Here is a 12,274-nt window from a genome sequence, read left to right as displayed (position 1 = left end):
ATCCCTCTGGAGCTAATGGTGTCCAGTAGCCTAGAAGCCCAAGCTAGCTGCAAGCAGGTAGGTTCGCTTCTCTCCCCAAAGTCCCTCGTAGCAGTGAGTCTGTTGCCAGCAGATCTCACTGAAAATAAAAAACCTAAATATACTTTCTTTTCTAGAAGCTCAGGAGAGCCCCTAGTGTGCATCCAGCTCGAGCCGGGCACAGATTCTAACTGAGGTCTGGAGGAGGGGCATAGTGGGAGGAGCCAGTGCACACCAGGTAGTCCTAATTCTTTCTTAGAGTGCCCAGTCTCCTTCGGAGCCCGCTATTCCCCATTTCCTTACGGAGTTCCCAGCATCCACTAGGACGTCAGAGAAAAAACAAGTTTAGGCAAGGATTATTACTATGTCCTTCCTCATAGGTGAAAATACAGATTGGACAGAGGGTGTAAGGTTTGACTGTACAGTCTGTTAAATACAACTACTGCTATACTTTATGCAAATTAATACAGATCGAAGTAAAACAGTTTGTAAATCTAGAAAGAACCTAATCAAAACATATTACAAACTCCTGACTATATCACAACGCTGATTCGACGTGGGTTAATGCCAGGTTAACCCAGGTCGCGGCTCAGTGTGAAAGGGTCCCAAAGTAACCTAGGTCCAGTTGCTCAGGAATTCATTGGGGTCGCTTGCAGAATTGGTCCCTGGAAGGACCACAGTTAAGGGGCAGTGTGAACAGATAACCCAGGTCATCCGTCCGAAGTCCTGTTAACCGCATTCCCGGCGATTGGAGACAATGTCATCTCCAAGCGCCGGCAGACCAGGTTCCACTGCACCAGTGTAAATGGCGCCGACCTGGGAATAATCCAGGTCAAAGCCACAGTCTGAAAGGGGTCTTATAATTTTCAAGACCAAGTCCCGATAAAATATGCCCCTGAATATGTAAATTATGTATTGTACAAATAAATATGAGAGCACAACCACTACAGTATCCATGTCTCCTCATAGAATCACAAGAGAAATGATTGGCTCCACCTGTGCACCTACTCGGTGGCATGGATAACGTTTGGGGTCCTGAGGACAGGGATTGGGAACCATGGTATAAACAAATGTATAATTTGTACCCCAAAATTAGGAGAGGGTTCCCCTGGCAATCAAATGATCCCAGCTGACACTGGCCAGGTGCAGTCTGAATCTTTTAAAGGTACCAATTCTGATCTGTATAATTTGATGACACCCATAGACCAGCAAAATATTTCCAACATGTTGAATAATCAAAACTGCTGCTGCACAACAATCATGCAATTTTACAATGCCTTAGTAACACGCTGCCTTCCTGCATGTGACAAGGATACAATATCTTTGAACTGTAAATGAGGGTAACTTTTCTTTAGCTGGGCTGCTCTACGAAGGGAACTTGTTCCAATAACGCTGCAAAAAGAATAAAAATAAACAATGAAAACTTGCAGATATGTTCTCACATTGTAATTGAAAGCCCAATGGTTTCTCAAGGTATTATGGCTTAGCAGCTAAAGTCACTTAATGTTTCTAGCAAAACACAGGAAGCATTGGTGCAAAGCAAAATAACACAATTGAACAATTACAAGGCACAATGCATGGAACACATGTACAGTGAAGCTGATGCATAGAAATAGGAGAGTAATGTTCTGCCCTCTAAGTGAGCCAATGGGGTATATTCAATAAGAGTCGGGTCCATTCCAACATGCAGTTGAGACAGTGTGGCGGCCGGCGGGGGAGCAGGGATCGGTAGCCGGAGCTGGCAGCAGGGGTGATGTCTGCGTCGGCGGGGTAGGCACCGCAGGGAGAGAGGGGCCTGGCCGGGGGACGGCCGTCAAGGTACCTCTCATCCCCGATCCCTGTAGCCCGCTGCACTGCTCCCCGTCTCCTCACCTCAATCAGACTTGTTTTCAAGTCGAATTGAGTTTGTCGGAAAGGGGGCCAAAACCTGTCGGATTTGGCCCAGTGTCCGACAGCAGCAGGCGGATCGGCTGATATTCCGCCGATCCACCTGCTTTCCGACAAGTCGGGTTTCCCGACTGGTCGGAAAAAATGTGCCCGTTATGAATAGGTCGGAACCCCTTCTGACCTTTTCCAGTCGGAAACTGCCGTCTTTCCGACAAGACGGCAGTTTCCGACTCTTATTGAATACACCCCAAAGACTGCATTGTGATATGCAGTTAGCATGTCCACAGTGACTACAGTGATTTGACGGGTGGTCTTCAGGTTGCCGACTGTCGGGAACACGGCGCACAGTATACTGGCGCCAGAATCCCGACAGAGGCATACCGACAGATTTTCTCCCTCGTGGAGGTCCACGACCCCCCCTGGAGGGAGAATAAATATGCGCGCCACCGTGCCCGCAGCGTGGGTCGGTATGCTGGTCGCCGGGAGCCCGGACGCCGGCATACCATACTACACCCGATATGACAATGCTGGGGCCGGGATCCAGACACTGTTCTAATGCTAATTACAGCATTTAACTGTGCTATTATTATAGCTTACGGGCATATTTATAGTTCTAAGACCTGCATGATTAAAATTGTAGCATTACACCTATGCCGGGATCCCAGTGCCGGCATGATCATCTTGACATAGTCACTGTGGACATAGGGGCTAATTCAGATGTGGTTGGAGTAGCGTTACATGCAGCTAAATACTGATCATCGGTACTTTGCGCATCTGCAGGTCACGTTCTCCGCATGCGCAAATGGGTCCTGCGACATACAGTCAGTGACTAACACTCTGGCGCCGTTTGGGGGCGGACAGAAGGCAGCGATGGCCTAAGCTTCTCCAAATGAAGGAGTATCGCCGCCATTGTAGGGGAGGGAAGAGTCCAGGGCTCTGTCAGAAGATAGAGGTTTCCTGGCCTCTAGGTAGCAGCTGCGGTGGCCAGCTTGCGCAGCCCCATGTTGTTCATTGATGTATTACACTTAGCATATCTTATGACCACTAAAACTTCCAAAAGACCTTTATGTTTTCTGCCATTTAGGTGTTAATTGTGGTTAGAATATCATACCCAGAATGTAGGCTTGTTGGCTACACAATCATTTTTACTTCTGTAGATTTAGTTGTTACTCACACTTCAAGGCCACTAAACCTAATGTACCAGATGTCTTAAAAAAAACAAAAACTAATAACATAAAATGTCCCACTTTCAGGGGCTTATCCGAAGTGAGATCTTTGAGATACAAGCTGTAATCAATCATAGTATCCGGATGATCGCTCAACAGTACTAAGGTCGACCACTATTGGTCGACATACATTAGGTCGGCATTGTCAAAGGGTCGATATGGCAATGGTCGACACGAGGTTTTTTTTATCCATTTTCAACTTTTTCATACTTTACATCCACGTTGACTACGATTGGGAATAACAACCTGTGCAAGCCATGAAACGGGACGCGGAGCACTAATTGGGATTTCCGGTCTTTCACGGAGATAACGACACAAATGTAATAAAATAAATAAATAAATAAATAAAAGAAACCACTTGTGTCAACATTTTCCTATATCGACCTTTTCCACGTCGACTTTTTTGGGTCGACCTAGACACTGTTGACCTTTTTCAGATCGACTCATTGATCCATAACCGTAATTATGTAGTAGTGATTTTCCTACACATAGGGCTAAAATGTATTCAACAATGTTTTTACGGGTTGGGGCTAAAATGCTGGGGGGCAGGTAGTCAAAATACGGACCACGGCAACCCGCTGTTTAGAATCCCAATAGGGGTCCGAAAGCTAGCTACCCCTCACCCCCCCTTACAACAGCCTATCCCTCTCGCCCCCCCCCCCCCCCCCCTCCCCGCAGCGTAACCCTAACCCTCCCCGGGGGTGTCTAACGCTCCCTCTGCGCAGCCTAAACCAAGCACCTCCTCTTACCACCACACAGCTTACCTGTCCGATCGGGATCCCATCATAGGGCCTAATTCAGAGTCGATTGCAGCAGCAAATTTGTTAGCAGTTGGACAAAAGCATGTGCACTGCGGGGGGTCGGGTGTTCAGATATAACATGTGCAGAGAGAGTTATATTTGGGTGGGGTGTGTTCAAACTGAAATCTAAATTGCAGTGTAAAAATAAAGCAGCCAGTATTTACCCTGCACAGAAACAAAATAACCCACCCAAATCTAACTCTCTCTGCAAATGTTATATCTGCCACACCTGCGGTGCACATGGGTGGTCATTCCGAGATGATCGTTAGCTGCATTCGTTCGCTGCGCAGCTAAGAGGCAAAAAAAAAGTCACTTCTGCGCATGCGGCGCAATGCGCACACGCGTCGTACTATTTCAACGAACGATGTAGTTTCACACAGGGTCTAGCGAAGCATTTCAGTCGCACTGCTGGCCGTAGAGTGATTGACATGAAGAGGCCGTTTCTGGGTGTCAACTGGCCGTTTTTAGGGAGTGTTCTGAAAAACGCAGGCGTGCCAGGAAAAACGCAGGCATGGCTGGCCGAACGCAGGGCGTGTTTGCAACGTCAAAACAGGAACTGAACAGTCTGAAGTCATCGCAAGCGCTGAGTAGGTATTGAGCTACTCTAAAACTGCCCAAAAAAAATAAAATAAAAAATTGACTCCGCTCTGCTATCCTTTTGTTTGCACTTCTGCTAAGCTAAAATACACTCCCAGTGGGAGGCGGCATAGCGTTTGCACGGCTGCTAAAAACTGCTAGCGAGCGATCAACTCGGAATGACCACCATGGTTTTGCCCAACTGCTAACAAATTTGCTGCTGCGATCAACTTTGAATTACCCCCATAGATCGCATCATAGAAGGCAGCAGGTGGTGTCTATTTACTTAAGATGCCCCCAGCAGCTAGCAGCTTTAGCATCATTTCACATAGCCATTGCATACAAAGAAGCAGCAGCTGAGCCATAGTGTCCATCTCTGAATTAGCCCCATAATCACCTATTGCGGAGAGCAGTGACCGGATACACCTTACCTATTTTCAGGCAAACTGTTTAACGTATTCCCAACATTTTTAGGATGGAAAACCACTGCATCGTGCGGGTCTTCGCGTCTGCAGAAAACAATAGAAAACAATTCAATCACAATTATAATAGAAAATAGCAGGCCGCTGACCTCACATTAGGAGACCTCTGGAGAACACCATGCACTCACTTGCACACAGCTCCAACTGTGAAACCAGGTGGTAGAGTGGTTGGCAAGTCCTTCAGTGAATGAACCACAAGATCAACCCTGGAGGAGAACATGGATTGAAAATGAAATATAGAGGCACTCCAAATAACCGATTCAGCAATGGGGCTATACTGCTTACAGGCACGCTGAAGAGAGTAATAATCAATATTCATACAGCTTAGGCAGCCTCACATAATCTAATTACAGCTCAGAGCCCTCCCATCACAACTTACTCGTTTCGCTCCAGAGCATTCTCCAACTCCTTTGTAAATAGACTCTTCTCTCCTATCTGCACGGAAGTAGGAAGAAAACTACATTGGTTCTAATTCTCAGTTCAACAATGATTCAATAGAATGGAGAGCAGAACATCAAACACTCAGAGAAATAGTAATACTAGTCACATACACACAAACAGGATGGTATTGGAATCCCGGCAGTCAGAATGCAGACAGCTGCATCACAATGCTTAGAATCCTGGCGGATCCCAGCAAGTATTTTAACCCTACCCCCAACCACCCCCTCATGCAGCCTAACCTTATCCTCAGTACTTACAGTCGGGATTATGAGCAACGTGATGCCGCTGTCGGCATTCTGACTGTCCGGATTCCATCCCCCGGGATCCTCACCGCATCCCCACACAAACAATACATAAAACACCATATCATACAACTTCATCAAAAACGGTTCCATTCACCCATGCATCAAAATGACATTTGTGTATAAGGCATTCTAACCTTAGATAGAGCAGTGTCTAGAATTTTGTCTCCTGTTGTGGACATGGCAACTAGAAAGGCAAGGTGAGAGATGTCAGTCACATCTGCAGACACAAAAATGGAGATGGGTAAGGTTGGGTGAAATGGCTTAAAAAGGGGCGGCGTTGGAGATAGATGAAAGCCAAGGAGGGAGAGGAAAAGAACAAGTTTAAACAACCTAATAAGAATTAAAAAAAAAAAAAAAAAAAAAAAACAAACACACACACACACACCAACACACTATAATAAGATTTTACTTACCGATAAATCTATTTCTCGTAGTCCGTAGTGGATGCTGGGGACTCCGTCAGGACCATGGGGATTAGCGGCTCCGCAGGAGACAGGGCACAAAAATAAAGCTTTAGGATCAGGTGGTGTGCACTGGCTCCTCCCCCCATGACCCTCCTCCAAGCCTCAGTTAGGATACTGTGCCCGGACGAGCGTACACAATAAGGAAGGATTTTGAATCCCGGGTAAGACTCATACCAGCCACACCAATCACACCGTACAACTTGTGATCTGAACCTAGTTAACAGTATGACAAACGTAGGAGCCTCTGAACAGACGGCTCACAACAATAACAACCCGATTTTTTTGTAACAATAACTATGTACAAGTATTGCAGACAATCCGCACTTGGGATGGGCGCCCAGCATCCACTACGGACTACGAGAAATAGATTTATCGGTAAGTAAAATCTTATTTTCTCTGACGTCCTAGTGGATGCTGGGGACTCCGTCAGGACCATGGGGATTATACCAAAGCTCCCAAACGGGCGGGAGAGTGCGGATGACTCTGCAGCACCGAGAATGAGAGAACTCCAGGTCCTCTTTAGCCAGGGTATCAAATTTGTAGAATTTTGCAAACGTGTTCTCCCCCGACCACGTAGCTGCTCGGCAGAGTTGTAATGCCGAGACCCCTCGGGCAGCCGCCCAGGATGAGCCCACCTTCCTTGTGGAATGGGCCTTGACAGATTTAGGCTGTGGCAGGCCTGCCACAGAATGTGCAAGTTGAATTGTGCTACAAATCCAACGAGCAATCGTCTGCTTAGAAGCAGGAGCACCCAGCTTGTTGGGTGCATACAGTATAAACAGCGAGTCAGATTTTCTGACTCCAGCCGTCCTTGAAATATATATTTTCAATGCCCTGACAACGTCCAGCAACTTGGAATCCTCCAAATCGCTAGTAGCCGCAGGCACCACAATAGGCTGGTTCAGGTGAAACGCTGACACCACCTTAGGCAGAAACTGAGGACGCGTCCGCAGTTCTGCCCTGTCCGAATGGAAAATCAGATATGGGCTTTTATAGGATAAAGCCGCCAATTCTGACACTCTCCTGGCTGAAGCCAGGGCCAGTAGCATGGTTACTTTCCATGTAAGATATTTCAAATCCACCGATTTGAGTGGCTCAAACCAATGGGATTTGAGAAAATCCAAAACTACATTAAGGTCCCACGGAGCCACTGGGGGCACAACCGGGGGCTGTATATGTAGTACTCCTTTTACAAAAGTCTGGACTTCAGGAACTGAAGCCAATTCTTTCTGGAAGAAAATCGACAGGGCCGAAATTTGAACCTTAATGGACCCCAATTTGAGGCCCATAGACAATCCTGTTTGCAGGAAATGTAGGAATCGACCCAATTGAAATTCCTCCGTGGGGGCCTTCCTGGCCTCACACCACGCAACATATTTTCTCCAAATGCGGTGATAATGTTGTGCAGTCACCTCCTTCCTGGCTTTTACCAGTGTAGGAATGACCTCTTCCGGAATGCCTTTTTCCCTTAGAATTCGGCGTTCAACCACCATGCCGTCAAACGCAGCCGCGTTAAGTCTTGGAATAGACACGGTCCCTGCTGAAGCAGGTCCCGTCGTAGAGGCCACGGATCTTCCGTGAGCATCTCCTGAAGTTCCGGGTACCATGTTCTTCTTGGCCAATCCGGAGCCACGAGTATCGTTCTTACTCCCCTTTGCCGTATAATTCTCAGTACTTTTGGTATGAGAGGCAGAGGAGGAAACATATACACTGACTGGAACACCCACGGTGTTACCAGAGCGTCCACAGCTATTGCCTGAGGGTCTCTTGACCTGGCGCAATACCTGTCCAGTTTTTTGTTGAGGCGAGACGCCATCATATCCACCTTTGGTTTTTCCCAACGGTTCACAATCATGTGGAAGACTTCTGGATGAAGTCCCCACTCTCCCGGGTGGAGGTCGTGCCTGCTGAGGAAGTCTGCTTCCCAGTTGTCCACTCCCGGAATGAACACTGCTGACAGTGCTATCACATGATTTTTCGCCCAGCGAAGAATCCTTGCAGTTTCTGCCATTGCCCTCCTGCTTCTTGTGCCGCCCTGTCTGTTTACGTGGGCGACTGCCGTGATGTTGTCCCACTGGATCAATACCGGCTGACCTTGAAGCAGAGGTCTTGCTAAGCTTAGAACATTGTAAATTGCCCTTAGCTCCAGTATATTTATGTGGAGAGAAGTCTCCAGACTTGATCACACTCCCTGGAAATTTTTTCCCTATGTGACTGCTCCCCAGCCTCTCAGGCTGGCATCCGTGGTCACCAGGACCCAGTCCTGAATGCCGAATCTGCGGCCCTTTAGTAGATGAGCACTCTGCAGCCACCGCAGAAGAAACACCCTTGTCCTTGGAGACAGGGTTATCCGCTGATGCATCTGAAGATGCGATCCGGACCATTTTTCCAGCAGATCCCACTGAAAAGTTCTTGCGTGAAATCTGCCGAACGGAATCACTTCGTAAGAAGCCACCATTTTTCCCAGGACCCTTGTGCAATGATGCACTGACACTTTTCCTGGTTTTAGGAGGTTCCTGACTAGCTCGGATAACTCCCTGGCTTTCGTCTCCGGGAGAAACACCTTTTTCTGGACTGTGTCCAGAATCATCCCTAGGAACAGCAGACGTGTCGTCGGAAACAGCTGGGGTTTTGGAATATTTAGAATCCACCCGTGCTGTCGTAGAACTACTTGAGATAGTGCTACTCCGACCTCCAACTGTTCTCTGGACCTTGCCCTTATCAGGAGATCGTCCATTTTCTTTGAAGAAGAATCATCATTTCGGCCATTACCTTGGTAAGGACCCGGGGTGCCGTGGACAATCCAACCGGCAGCGTCTGAAACTGATAGTGACAGTTCTGTACCACGAACCTGAGGTACCCTTGGTGAGAAGGGCAAATTTGGACATGGAGGTAAGCATCCCTGATGTCCCGGGACACCATATAGTCCCCTTCTTCCTGGTTCGCTATCACTGCTCTGAGTGACTCCATCTTGATTTGAACCTTTGTATGTAAGTGTTCAAATATTTCAGATTTAGAATAGGTCTCACCGAGCCGTCTGGCTTCAGTACCACAATATAGTGTGGAATAATACCCCTTTCCTTGTTGTAGGAGGGGTACTTTGATTATCACCTGCTGGGAATACAGCTTGTGAATTTTTCCACTACTGCCTCCCTGTCGGAGGGAGACGTTGGTAAAGCAGACTTCAGGAACCTGCGAGGGGGAGACGTCTCGAATCTCCAATCTGTACCCCTGGGATACAACTTGTAGGATCCAGGGGTCCACTTGCGAGTGAGCCCACTGCGTGCTGAAACTCTTGAGACGACCCCCCACCGCACCTGAGTCCGCTTGTACGGCCCCAGCGTCATGCTGAGGACTTGGCAGAAGCGGTGGAGGGCTTCTGTTCCTGGGAATGGGCTGCCTGCTGCAGTCTTCTTCCCTTTCCTCTATCCCATGGCAGATATGACTGGCCTTTTGCCCGCTTGCCCTTATGGGGACGAAAGGACTGAGGCTGAAAAGACGTTGTCTTTTTCTCCTTTATACAGCAATACTTCCATGTGCCGTTTGGAATCTGCATCACCTGACCACTGTCGTGTCCATAAACAACTTCTGGCAGATATGGACATCGCACTTACTCTTGATGCCAGAGTGCAAATATCCCTCTGTGCATCTCGCATATATAGAAATGCATCCTTTAAATGCTCTATAGTCAATAAAATACTGTCCCTGTCAAGGGTATCAATATTTTCAGTCAGGGAATCCGACCAAGCCACCCCAGCGCTGCACATCCAGGCTGAGGCGATCGCTGGTCGCAGTATAACACCAGTATGTGTGTATATACTTTTTAGGATATTTTCCAGTCTCCTATCAGCTGGCTCCTTGAGGGCGGCCCTATCTGGAGACAGTACCGCCACTTGTTTTGATAAGCGTGTGAGCGCCTTATCCACCCTAAGGGGTGTTTCCCAACGCGCCCTAACTTCTGGCGGGAAAGGGTATACCGCCAATAATTTTCTATCGGGGGAAACCCACGCATCATCACACACTTCATTTAATTTATCTGATTCAGGAAAAACTACAGGTAGTTTTTTCACACTCCACATAATACCCTTTTTTGTGGTACTTGTAGTATCAGAAATATGTAACACCTCCTTCATTGCCCTTAACAAGTAACGTGTGGCCCTAAAGGAAAATACGTTTGTTTCTTCACCGTCGACACTGGAGTCAGTGTCCGTGTCTGTGTCGACCGACTGAGGTAAAAGGACGTTTTAACGCCCCTGACGGTGTTTGAGACGCCTGGACTTTGCCGGCCGTCTCATGTCGTCAACCGACCTTGCAGCGTGTTGACATTATCACGTAATTCCTTAAATAAGCCATCCATTCCGGTGTCGACTCCCTAGAGAGTGACATCACCATTACAGGCAATTGCTCCGCCTCCTCACCAACATCGTCCTCCTACATGTCGACACACACGTACCGACACACAGCACACACACAGGGAATGCTCTGATAGAGGACAGGACCCCACTAGCCCTTTGGAGAGACAGAGGGAGAGAGTTTGCCAGCACACACCAAAACGCTATAATTATACAGGGACAACCTTTATATAAGTGTTTTTCCCTTATAGCATCTTAATATATATAATCATATCGCCAAATAAGTGCCCCCCCTCTCTGTTTTAACCCTGTTTCTGTAGTGCAGTGCAGGGGAGAGCCTGGGAGCCTTCCCACCAGCATTTCTGTGAGGGAAAATGGCGCTGTGTGCTGAGGAGAATAGGCCCCGCCCCCTTTTCGGCGGGCTTCTTCTCCCGTTTTTCTGAGACCTGGCAGGGGTTAAATACATCCATATAGCCCCAGGGGCTATATGTGATGTATCTTTTAGCCAGTATAGGTATTTCATTGCTGCCCAGGGCGCCCCCCGCAGCGCCCTGCACCCTCCGTGACCGCTGGTGTGAAGTGTGTGACAACAATGGCGCACAGCTGCAGTGCTGTGCGCTACCTCAGGAAGACTGAAAAGTCTTCTGCCGCCGGTTTCTGGACCTCTTCACTTTTCGGCATCTGCAAGGGGGTCGGCGGCGCGGCTCCGGGACCGGACTCCATGGCTGGGCCTGTGTTCGATCCCTCTGGAGCTAATGGTGTCCAGTAGCCTAAGAAGCCAATCCATCCTGCACGCAGGTGAGTTCACTTCTTCTCCCCTAAGTCCCTCGTTGCAGTGAGCCTGTTGCCAGCAGGACTCACTGTAAAATAAAAAACCTAAAAACTTTTTCTAAGCAGCTCTTTAGGAGAGCCACCTAGATTGCACCCTGCTCGGACGGGCACAAAAACCTAACTGGGGCTTGGAGGAGGGTCATGAGGGGAGGAGCCAGTGCACACCACCTGGTCCTAAAGCTTTATTTTTGTGCCCTGTCTCCTGCGGAGCCGCTAATCCCCATGGTCCTGACGGAGTCCCCAGCATCCACTAGGACGTCAGAGAAAAAATGATGCAGGCTATACTGTATGTCTGTGTGAATATTAAAAATTAAATAAGAGGTTTTCTCAGCTATGCCAATATCGACCTGGGCATCTTACCAATATCAAAGTTGGCATCAGGAAACTTCTTTTTCAGCATTTCTACCACGCTGTCTGTCTGGATGCGAGCCAGCTGTAAGAAGACTTAGCAGGTTTAACAAGTGCTATTACCAAACTGACTGATTGCAACAGCAAATACAGGTATACATTTTGTACATGTTCGTGTGACAAGTTTATGCACAGAAAATACATCTGAAAGTTCAATACCGTTACTGAATAAATGGCACTCTACCTTCTCTGGGAATACTTTATAAGCATTCACGTAAAAAATAGGAATAAGCTCACCTGGCTCTTCCTGGTACCAACTCTGATGGTACCTGCTTTCTCCCCCGATCCATCCTGCAGGAGAGAACTAGACATGTAACTACGCCAAACACTGCCAAAGTGATTTAATAATAAAATCAAGAACACCAGAACTATATTTTATGGCTGCGAATCTATTAATGTCTATGCTGCACACATTGTGGGTAACTATGGGAAAACCTTGCCTCTTTTTGCTTGCATCCCACAGTGCAAGGCTACCCTGCTCATA

The 12,274-nt window shown here is 47.8% G+C and overlaps 1 protein-coding gene across 2 annotated transcripts in view; it reads right to left on the bottom strand.

Annotated features, from left to right (window-relative positions):
- Positions 1-12,274, bottom strand: part of HMBS (hydroxymethylbilane synthase) — a 63,409-nt gene that overhangs the window by 27,812 nt on the left and 23,323 nt on the right. For both annotated transcript variants that reach the window (XM_063942644.1, XM_063942643.1), the window contains exons 2-8: positions 12,028-12,081; positions 11,743-11,815; positions 5,870-5,919; positions 5,369-5,424; positions 5,118-5,195; positions 4,939-5,016; positions 1,335-1,410 (exon numbers count right to left, since the gene is read on the bottom strand). In XM_063942644.1, coding sequence (XP_063798714.1) covers positions 1,335-1,410; positions 4,939-5,016; positions 5,118-5,195; positions 5,369-5,424; positions 5,870-5,919; positions 11,743-11,815; positions 12,028-12,081 — 465 coding nt within the window. The remainder of the gene's footprint in view (positions 1-1,334; positions 1,411-4,938; positions 5,017-5,117; positions 5,196-5,368; positions 5,425-5,869; positions 5,920-11,742; positions 11,816-12,027; positions 12,082-12,274) is intronic.

This window comes from Pseudophryne corroboree, chromosome 10 (genome assembly GCF_028390025.1).
Source record: "Pseudophryne corroboree isolate aPseCor3 chromosome 10, aPseCor3.hap2, whole genome shotgun sequence".
Lineage (NCBI taxonomy): Eukaryota > Metazoa > Chordata > Amphibia > Anura > Myobatrachidae > Pseudophryne > Pseudophryne corroboree.
Note: the sequence above shows the minus strand (reverse complement) of the source record. Positions and strands in the feature narration are given on the sequence as shown.